General features: G+C 40.9%; 1 protein-coding gene across 1 annotated transcript; it reads right to left on the bottom strand.

Annotated features, from left to right (window-relative positions):
* Positions 1 to 7,759: 7,759 nt before the first annotated feature.
* LOC311505131 (zinc finger BED domain-containing protein 4-like) lies at positions 7,760 to 11,062 on the bottom strand (the record flags this gene model as incomplete). The annotated part of the gene is made up of 3 exons (XM_084568537.1): positions 7,760 to 8,514; positions 8,818 to 9,782; positions 10,465 to 11,062. 3 exons carry the CDS (start codon positions 11,060 to 11,062, stop codon positions 8,233 to 8,235), a joined length of 1,845 nt encoding a protein of 614 aa, XP_084424663.1. The 3' UTR covers positions 7,760 to 8,232.
* Between the last annotated feature and the right edge of the window lie 745 nt (positions 11,063 to 11,807).

Below are 11,807 nucleotides of genomic sequence, written 5' to 3'. Positions count from 1 at the left end.
GTCATCTTTGGACACAAACATGTTACATGGCTGACGAGGTTTTGTCTGTGCAGTTAAACTACCTTTTTATTTCATGACTGGGAGAAAGTGTTAAGCATCACTTAATATATGAACTTTCAACTCACAGGCTCAACATCAGAGTTTGCTGGATTGCTTTTCAGACGATTATATTATGACATGTGAAGAAAAACTTTCATTCAGCTAGGGTAATTAATGAGAAATGCTACATATGGTTAAAGGAGATAGACGGTTTAGTTTTAAAAAATGCCATTAGTGCGCAGCATAAACCATAAATCATGTTGACCATAGTTTCTTTGTTTACTCTAGCTATCCTTGAAAATGAAGCTAATGTGACAGTGATGTATAGTTTAAACACAGGTAGCTGCTTTAACAAATGTATTTTAAAATACATGCATCAGAAGCTCCTTGCTATGTGGAATATTATTTAAATCAGGTGTATCCATACATGGAACATTTCCACACACCAGTCTGACATGCTCCACCTTGAACATGAGAGGTCACTTTGGATTTCCATACACTGCTCTGTGCTCTCATGTACAGGCTATTTATTCAGGGTACTTTTGGGCGCTTGTCTTTTTTATCTCACCTAACAGTACTGCAGGCAGTGCAGCATCAGTAATCACACCAACATACTTGCCCATGCTGCACTCTGCACTGGCCTTGTCACAAAGAGCCAGAGCAGAGATGATTTATTATCCTTGTCTGCATGCAGAAACAGCCACTTAAAGTCCAACGGGAGAAGCCTCATATGTCTTCATATGGACAGAGCAGGCACATCTCTAACACATATGTAGGTCTGGAGAGAGAGAGTGAGAGAGAGAGTGAGAGAGGGAGAGAGAGAGACAGAGAGACAGAGAGAGCTTAATTGTCTTCCCACTCCTGGCAGTAGACTGGAAGGACGGGGAATCATTACTCTGTTATAAAAGCTTTGCATTAAGTCAGGGTTAAGAGGGTTAAAAGTCAGGGTTAAAATTTCTGTATGGGGAAAGTTTGTCTGGAGTCACTCTGATGGCAGATGATTATGTCCTGACAGAAAAGTTCTGTCATACCAATCAAATCGCTTATGTGATGATGGTCAGAAGAGAAGTAGCATTCATTTCATCTGAGCACTGTGGAGTTGAATTTGTTTAACATAATGGCTCTGATTGGTTGTAGGACTATCCAAGTGAATGCAGAGTTTTTTTTTTCATTTACACCGGAGTGTCTTATCAGTTATACATTTAAGGGCGGTTACTCTTCCTTTTTCACAAAATGATCCTATGACCCGACTCCTGAGGAGTTCCTGAATAAGCATCTCTTGTCTTTAAGAGTCATTTAGATGAAGTTAAATGTTACAATTAAAGACTGGGTTCTGATTTAAAGAAAACATTTTATAGAAAAAATATGGGAAAGCTCTTCACAGTTTGCATAAGATCAGCAGGTTATTTCATGTGGAAGCTTTGATGATCTTTGCTGGAGAGTAATCATTTCCCAATGGAGCGACTCCAGACCGAGTCGATCTGGCTTCCCGGGCAAAGAGTAACATATCACGAAAGACACCTTCCTTCATTTTGAAGGAAAATTAGCAGTGAAACGAGCATTAAAGCAGAAAAATAAGGCATCTGTGATAAATCATCTGCTTGCTGTGTCCTTGTGTCAATGTCATTACCTCACACTTCTGCGCACAGAAAACACACACTTTTGTCATGCTGTGAGAGAGCACACACACGTGTTTATGATGTGTCCAACGGACTTTTGATGAGACAAAGGCAATTCCGAGAATGTCACAGATGCATTAGCATGCAATTAAAAAGGTACGTATTGGCGTAAGAGAGTACGTGACTGACTTAAACCCTGTGGTGTTATTATGCCGTGTTGTACCCAATAGAGGAAGGCACGGGGAATACAGATTTAAAAATAAAAAAGTGTGAAAAGCAAGAAATATGTTGAAATTACCATGTTAATTGATACACCTATCGCACATAAAATCACTTTGTCGTGTTCTGTGACACACTCCCTGACATAAGCAATTAATTAGTGCGGCTATGAATAAAATCCTTTGGGTGTAATGTAACGAAATTGCAGCCAAAGTTAGAAAGGAAAGAAGGAAGATCATATGTAACAGAAGCAACACACAGACTTGAACAGAGGTGATAATAAATGTGTCTATAAAGTTAAGAGGGAACATGGCTCGAATTAAAAAGTGTGTTTCCATGCATGTGTTTCTCACAACAACCTTCTTTCAGTCAAAGTTTTCAGACAGAGTGGGTGTGTTTTATTAAAATACGACGGTTTATAAAAAGGTTTCTTTTTGATTGACAGAAATGTAATCTAGTTTTATTTAACATATTGTCAATTTTACGATTTAATACGTTTGTGTGAGACAGCTCCGTCAGTGATGTATGGAAGCTGTTTTATTTTATTTGGAAAAATTGTTTATGGGTCTGTGACATTGTAATTGTCCTTGCAGATATTTCATATCACCGGTTCTGATGGCTTATTTGGAGATGAGAAACCAAGCTAGAGACGCCTTCTGGGTGAGGCGGTTACTGGCCTTTTATTGACAATCATGATATGATGGCAGGTCGTCCCTGGACACAGCTCTGCAATATGCTGTATAGCTTTTGAGTGATCAGATCATCGACCAGACACGTTTATTACCGAGCTGTGGGAGGAATTTACAAGACAGCAGACAGTGAATCTGTGTCATTCCGCTTTGGGAGGCTTCCAACTATCCTAACATGCATTTGTTTTGTAAAGTAGGCATTATTAAAAGATGAGGGGTGTAGAAAAGTTTGATGGAGATGAAGCAATTTGCAACAAAACCCAAGACAAGAAGCTGGACCCATGTGAGCCAACGATAAACCTGGCAGACTTCCTTTCGTCATTTCGGTCTCTCTTTTCACACCGTTCTCTCTCTCCCTCTGCTGCCTCTTCATCTCTCCCTTTCTCTATCTACATCTTGTTAATTTCAGGGACATGAAAGGTTCCCTGCAGAACAAAGTCAGTCTTTTGTTTCCTGACTTCAAACGGTTCGAAGCCTCCTTTTAGGCTGCTTGATGATGGACTTTTAAAAGAGAGACAGAGAGAGAGGGAAAGGTGGACTCAGCTGAAGAGTGAAGTGGAGAGTTAACACTGGGAATAGATCAGAAACAACGGTCCCTCTCCCCTCAACCTATTTTCATTTTCACTTCCCCCACACATCACAAGAAGATGTGTGATGTCAACTTTAAATTAACAGCAGAAGCAAGCGAGTTAGAGACTGAAAGGGAGATATGAAAGGGAGATAGGGAGTGATCATCGTCTTGTGTATGCCATGGTGACATTATATAGACATGAAACCAGTATGAGGTTGTCATCACAATTACCAAAGAATTGGTGTGGTGTGACACATAGCTGCAATTTATTCTAGAGCTATACTTCTGACCATGTTTAGGTATGCTTTTCTTCTGTTGGTAGTATAATAGTTTATCTGAAAGTTCTATTCTCTGACATAAATAATAATTACATGTAAATTATGCACCAAAACTGTGACAAGAAAGTGTGCTCATCTCTTGTTGAGTGAGTGAATCTTCATAAGTTACTGAGTATCTGTTTAATAAATTCCTACACTCCTGCCATTAGGGGTTGGGGTTTTTCTGTAATTTTTGGCATTCCTGGAAATGGGAGCTGCCACAGTTGTGGAGTCTTCCTCAATGTACTTACTTAGTGGATGTCATTGATGATGTTGACCAGTCATTGTAGACCTAATTCATCGTATCATAAAACCAAGAGTTACGTATATGCTAGGTCAAGTCCCGATCAAGTTGTTTTGCCCTGAGATCCGACACCAATCTTTCAATATTTAGTATCGGCCGTTCCGAGTCCCGATCTGATCTTAAATAAAATTTAAAAATGTCCTCCCCTGCAGATTCATAAAGGCTTTTCTGATCTCCCTTGTATTCTCCTAGATCACGTACTCACTGCATGACTGGAGCAGCACTATCTAGTATAGCGTTGTCAAAGCTAATGTAGCGAGGAGAGGGTAGCTCCTTTTGGCTCCAGAAGCTCCAACAGACGACAAAAACCTGTGTTCTCCACTTCAGAAACGGTCTAGTCATCCAACGCCACAAACTCTGTAACCCTGTCTGTAATATTTTTCGCTGACGTCGTCTCTAGGAAACTTTTTTAAATGCCTGGATCAGGCTCGATACCTATTGATGCCACACATTCCTGTGTGTGACATATTCACATCTAGATTTGCTTTGTTATTAGCTAGCTTTGAGTCAGATTTGGTACCAGCTATGTGTTTTATAGCACCTATCAGTGCTATATTGACACCACTTCACAATCCGAGTTTCTGATCCACTCTACAGCAGTCTACGGGACTGTTCTAATGATTTTTGAGGCAAGCACGTGGTAGCATTAGCTTTCTGATAAACAGCATCACACCAAGAACAGCAAGAGGCTCTGGCAGTGGATGGACATCATTGCGTATACAGTGTTAGCAGTGGTACTCGGAGCATCAAGAAGAGCCAGTATGTGAAGAAGCAGGAACACCAGCAGCCTTGTAATCACGGAAGCTGAGGCCTTCTTAAAATAACTGCACTCAGTCAGAATGTGAGGCCTGAATGAAGTAGTGTAGAGCGATGCCTGAGGCCTCAGGGCTCAAACACTGAAGCTAGTTTCACATGGACCTTGGTGATGCCAGGCCAATCCATCAATCGACTGAATAGATTAAACTGCAAAAATGAAGCTTTCTAAAGTTGAGATATGGATTCCAGGATTGTCAAAAAATAATGACCAACATGGTTTATGCTGAATTACATTGATATGCTTTTTAGGAAACATGAAGCATGCAGTGGCCGCACACACAGAGCCTGTGACACCTTAATAGACTCACTGTATGCTCACAAACCCAGTGTGAATAATGCAGTGGAGGTGTTACAGCTTATTAAAATGTATTGAGGCCATAGCTGTCTGTTATTCAGGAGAATCAACCTAGCTACACCTACATATATATTACAAAGATACATGTTCTTATCTTCATAAGAAAGTGATTAAAGCTCATTCTGAACACAAACTGACAATCCTCAAATATTTGTTTACACATCAGTTCAATCTTAATAGTTTGAGCAAATATTGAATCAGACTGTCACAAATAATGTGAAAAAATGACATGTTATGAATATTATGAGTTACCTGCGATACTGTCCAATGGATCAGACCATTATAAGAACAAACGTAGACATGGGAACTTTGGCACTTGTCTGTTGACGGCATCTCAATAATGTAATGTTGTAATAGGCAGCATTCTACTGAAATAATAGATTCATTTAGAATATTTTTGTTTAAATATTTTTTACATTTGCATTTGGAACTTGCATTTTGAATGTTGGGCCCATGCAGACTTCCTATGTTTTTACTGTTTCCTCTTTGTTCTTGCTTTCCTTTGTCTTCCCTCCTGCTCTACTCCTTTGAACTTTCATCTCCGTGCCTTCTCTGTTATCTTTCCCTCCCTGGGCTCTGTCTCCATCCCTAATTGATATTCCCTCTCTGTCTGAACAAAAACTGACACCTGTTATTTACTTCTAAGACCTATTACAATGCATCTTTGCTGATTAGAGGAAATACAGTAAAAGACTGAGGGTGAAGACAGTTTCACTTTCACAGTGTCTGAACTACATCACAACCAATACTGAATTAACCTGGGTGTCCACACTGGCGACATGTAAAGTATACTGGATCAACGGTTGTGATAGAGATGGACGTGCATGGCTTGTTGTTGAAAGTGAGTCAGATGTGTGACAGAAGAACCAGCATGCGTCTGCAACCCTGGAAAAAAATCACCATTAGCGACAGCCATGTAACCGTCAGCCACAAAGTGTGTACATGAGTTCAATCTGGAGTAAAGTAGTTGCTAAAATGCTGGTGGAGAGCTAATCCATCTTAGACCTGAGAGAACAGGGAGAGAGACGATTAAAGTACGAAGACAGCAGAAAGAAGCAGAATGCAAACATAAGGATTAGAAGTTTTATTATGATAGAATAAGCAGTATTATCAAAAGCTATTTAGGGAACACGGAGTGTTTAACAGAATTAAAAGTGTTGTTGGTAAAGTAGAAAATCCAAATTACCTTTTTTTTAAAAAAACAAAAACAAAATAAATATAAATGAAACAAAATAACTGCCAAACAAATATAATTGTTATTTTGTAAAAGCTGGTTAAAAGTTAGCATATCAGGTTGTGGCATCAAGAAATAAAGATGGTGTAGCTGAAGACACTTTATGAAAACGGCCTTGTTTTAAGGAAGATAACATGAGCAAACTGGAGACATACGGGTCGAGACGGATGGCACACTCAAACCCGAGTAGTCACCTTAATGACAGATATTAACATATAGAAAAACATCTCAACCCCATAGCGCCAAATCTATCATATATTTGATACATGAGCTTCTGAGACCTCTGGACCACGCAAATAGGCAACACCTTCCTGTGCATTCATTTATTCCATATTAGTTTCATTTATAGATATTTAAATGATTTTTCCTAATGTTGGAGACTTTCACTTGGTAATTATTGTCTTTTGTTGTCCTTAGTTTTCACACAATTAAATGGCTATAATAACGCTATTTAAAACATATATAGTCAGAGTACACAACATTTGTTTTTCAGTCTATCTTTGCATGAGCAAGGCCAGAAACTGTTTTTTTTTTTTCCTTCAATAAGGCAAAATATGCATTAAAAAAACTGTTTGGGGAAAGAGATCTATTGTTTTCTGGTCAGTAAAAAGCTAGTACTGAATTAGAATAAGATACAGAATAAGATGGGTATAAGAAGCTTCTGCATGATTGTTTTTGTCTCTCTTATCTAAATACCTTATTGTGATTTATTTCTGTCTGAATTTATTTTGGAATACAAATGTTAAGAATCAAAATAAACCACTATTCCTGTTACTACTACTATACTTGTCTCCAGCAGAGCAGCAGTGGACAGGCAGACCACCCAGTCCATTAGTTAGTGTGGATCAAAAGGTCCAGCTCTACAGAGGCCTGCCTCCTGCCTCTGTATCAGCTGACCCTTCTCCCTGGTGGTGGAAGAGAAATGATACACTGCCCCTGTTGTCAGATCTTTCCCAAAGCTATTTGGGTGTTCAGTCTTGGATCGTCCCACAGAAAGAACTGTCCATATTATGTGCCAGTTTTATATTTGGTTCAACATTATTCCCTTTTGAAAAAATAAAAATAAAAATAATTATTAGGCTGCTATTAGGCAGACATGGTCGAACACGCCGAGGTTATGCATAGTTGCTGGTCTTGCCTTAACCAACACAGAAGGCACTGATCTCTAAGTAGTATTCTCTTTCAGAATCAGGATGTGTGGTGTAGCATTAAGCTTTGTCTTTGGTTTCTGGAGGGCAGTATCGACATTACTGGAGGAACAAGGGGGAAACAATGCCTTCATGAGCACAAACACTTGTAATGGGAACAGAAGACTGGTTCCAGTAAAACAAATGTAACAAAGTGATTCACGCTAAAAGTCATCGCCAAAGCAGCAGACAAGAAAAGAGGGATGGCAGTAAGTGGCTGACAAATTACATGAGCAAGTAATAATCCTTGTGTTACTAAATTTTTCCTACTGTAGCCCATAGAGTATAGTTTAAACAAGAAAACAAAAAACACAATGCAATAACGTAGAAGTAATAAATAATAATAAAATTAATTTCAGGCCAAATTATATTCCCCCACAATTTGGAGAACATATGCCACAAATGTCACAGAGGAGGTCCCTACATTAGTGAATGTACACACTATATAAACACTTACTAGACCAGGGGTCCCCACTCTTGCCAGAGATTGTAGTCCCAACATTAGTGATGCACCGATGTAAAAATTCTGGCCGATACCGATAACCGATGTTAATATTGCTGTTATGGCCGATACCGATATTTACCGATGTCGATATATATATATGAAACACATTTTTATGATAATCAAAATCATTAATCATCAATAAATCATTTTTTTCTTTTACTTTTGCATTTTATTTTCAGAAATGACTGATACAGTATTCTTTTAACATAACAAAAACTTTAAGGTACAGTAGTAGGCCTAAAAATGGCCAAAGCCACTTAGCAAAAGAAAAAAGAAAATGGAGCCAGAACCAACTGGACTGAAAAAACACTGGCTTTTGCAGTCTTTTGAATTGTAAGTACATTAACTAAGTACTGTAACTGCCATATACGTTAGGGTTAGGCATAACCCTTGACCTTCCCGGGCTTTGGAAGCAGATGAATGTTGTGCTTAACAAACAGGAGCATTTCTGCTCTCTCTGTACCGATCCTATTTCTCTTTTCACTGACAACATTTGAAGCTGCAGAGAAGAGACGTTCGCTGTCCACACTGGTACATGGAGCTGAGAGGTACTTGCGTGCCACTGGGACGAGGGCAGGGAAGCGGGTCATGTTGCTTTGCCAGTACTGCAGTGGGCTCACATTTCTGGGGATAGTGGGCTCACTCAGGTAACCATGCACCTAAAAGAAAAATTGGCAAGTGTATAAATATACATCTCTGGCAAATCATCAGGAAATTATTATTCAACATTTGTATTAATGGCACCAAATGAAATAAAATAATAAAATAAAAAATGTTCATTCAATTATCTTTTTTTCTTGTGAGGGCAAAACTCTGAAGTCTAAAAGTTCAATAATAACTATAGATCACAGTTTTTCATGAGATTAGACTGTCAATAAATCACACAAAGAAATGTGAAATACTTCATTTGAATAAAAGACTATTAAAAGATCATCCTCAAATAGTATAGTGACCTAGCCTACCTGCACACTCGTTAGACCTGTTGCCTGTTCATCCTGCTCCTTTTCCTCCAGAATTTCATCAAACATGTCCAGGAACGAATGCCCTTCACTTGGTGTACACATCCTCTTTTCTTGTGGTTCAGCTTCTCCTGGCTCAGCTTCTCCTGCGTCTGGTGTAGGCCCAACTGTGGCACTAGCGCTGGTCGTCGCTGACGCGGTCATCTTGTCCACTTCTTTCTCTAGCTTGTATTTTGCCACTAGCTTGAGGTCTGCGTCAAAGTAGCGATCTTTATATCTTGGGTCCAGGATTGTTGCCAAGTAGTAGAGTTGCTCAGAGAAACTGGTTTCGAATCTTTTGTTGACAGCTTCAAGCAGTGCAGACTTGGTTGTTTTGACCCCACTGTCGGTTTCGGCTGTCTTGTTCAGAAAACGTTTGAGTGCCACAACAGACGGGATCACGTCAGCAGCTGTAGCTGTATGCGAGCTGATCTCTCTCGTCAACTCCTCAAAAGGTGCCAGGAGTGTTGTCATTTTCTCAATGAGACTCCACTGATTTGCGTTGAGAGATACAGGCAGTCCGTGGTAAGCCTCGTACATAACCAATGCGCGCTTCTGTTCCAGGAGAGATGTCATCATCATGAATGTACTGTTCCAGCGCGTTGGGACGTCCTGTTGTAGCATTTTGGTCTTCATTCCCATCTCTCTCTGGATGTCTCTCAGCCGAGAGGTACCAAGAGGGGAGCTTTTAAAATGTCCGACTATTTTTCTTGCTACAGCCAAAGAGTCAACAACGCTTCGCTGGCTTAGTACTGCATCGTGCACAGCTAACTGCACCAGATGAGCCATACAGCCCAGGCTTTTAACACCACACTCCTCCATCGCCTTCACCATATTTCGTGTGTTGTCTCGAAGCACGACGTGCACATTTTCTTTCCGGATTCTCCATTCTCTAAACATGCAGTCAAATGCACTGGCCATGGCGGTACCTAGAACAAAATAATAATAATAAAAAACACGTTTAATGAAAGACACGTTAGCTAGCTGGCACATGATATAATGCGTCTTTTTCCCCAACCAACTTCTGCCATTCTGTATTATGCTACGCGATGCTAGCCTAGACAGAAACCCCAAAACAATCCTGCAGCTAATTCACTAGCACAAAACGAACTACCAGTAGAATTAATAAAAACAAGATTTTGTGTCTATTTGAACCTATAAAATACTAGGTTCATTTATTGAAAACGTACAGTTACCATAACATGGTATGCATACAGAACATTAACAACAAATTAGCGGCGCAACGCGGTCGGAGCGCACTGAGGACAGTGAGTCCGCTGCCGGTCGGCAGTCGCGCCGGGAGCGAGGGGGACCCGTCCCTCCCCGCAGGGAGAGAGGGCGCAGTGAGCTCTGATTCCACGACCCCAGGGAAGCGGTGAGGTGAGATGCGCTGTAAAGCTCGCGGCCGGAGCCGACGAGCCACCTTCGCCCCGAGCACTTACAGACCGCGCACCGCCACGGAGGAAATGCGCCCGGCGGGGGCCGGCCGACGCCGGGGAGAGGTCCCGCTGAGGGGATCCTCCCACACCGTGCCGCCGAAACCCTGACCCGCCGAAATGGTTCTAATAATTCTAATAATTTTGCATCTGTCCAAAAAATAGCCAGGCTTACCTGTATGCGAGCCAGGGAATTCTTGGGCATGTAACACGGCTCTCCTCATGTCGAAGTTTTCGTCAATCCACTGAGCCGTGAGGCTCAACATGCTGGTTTGGTTGAGGTCGGAACTCCAGATATCCGTTGTGAAACTGATGTCATTGACATTGCTGTCGAGTAACTTGTGGACGTGGGTGGCAACGATATCATGTAAGGCAGGCAGGGCAACATCCGCAAAGTAACGACGACTTGGCTTGTTATAGTGGGGCTCAGCGACCTCAAGCACCTCGCTGAATCCTTCGTCTTCCACTACTGAGAACGGTTGGTCATCAACAGCAATCATCTTCGTTATTGCTACGGTTAACGCCTTCTGCTTTCGGTGGTCCTTGTGGAATTTCTTGGTCTTTTCCAGCGCCTGTTCTATTAGGCTCCCGACTGGTGCAGCTGCCGCCGTAGCAGTAGCTTTCTTCCGCTGCTTAGCATTAGCTAGTTTTTCGTATTCTTTATAGGCTTCGGGATGCTTGTTTTTTAAGTGGCTGATCAAATTTGTTGTGTTGAATGATTTGACACGAGCTCCCCCTCGCATCACCCGGCCTTCACAGTCATTAGACAGCATAGCGAGGATCCTCTTCAGATACTTTGAAAAATGACCAAACAGACGACATCTCTGCTCCACTGAATTTATTATTTTTTTGTCTTTTTTGCCGCCTTCAGCACCTGCTTCATGTGACGTGTACATTTATGCGCTTGTGCAAAAACAAACACCCCCGCCCCCACACTCACATCTAAGCCTGCACACACATCAAATACACAGGAATAATTATCGGCCTGTTCACATCGGCTCTATTTTTACACCTGGCCGATACCGATGTGTAAAAAAATGACCATATCGGCCGATATTATATCGGCGGCCGATATATCGTGCATCACTACCCAACATAGATTACATGTTCCTGCAAATGGAAGTTACAGTACTGTGCAATTTTCTGTAAATGGTCTGAGTCTTATCTAGGGATGTCACACTTTTCCTCCTGCTTCAACTGCAAACAGTCTAATATTGTTCATCAGCCAATACAAGTCCTGACATGTCAATTAGTCCAATGTAGGCCTGTATGCTTGACAGTTCTGCATTTAGAAATAAATACCAGTTTCCAATCTATGGCACATTAAAGAAAGCATATCGACTCTTTTCACAATGGTGGTTTGTGATTGTTTCCCTTACTGCTATCAGCCGTATGTACATAAATACCATGTTATTATATATCTGGGATTTGAACATGTTTTGATAGAAGTTAAAATAGCAGAAATTGTGTCATTGCAAAGCTGCACAAAGAAACATTTCATGTATCACAACAAGTGCA

The sequence above is a fragment of the Chelon labrosus genome (genome assembly GCF_963514085.1).
Source record: "Chelon labrosus genome assembly, chromosome: 20".
NCBI classification, from domain to species: domain Eukaryota; kingdom Metazoa; phylum Chordata; class Actinopteri; order Mugiliformes; family Mugilidae; genus Chelon; species Chelon labrosus.
This window is presented reverse-complemented; position numbering and strand designations above follow the sequence as displayed.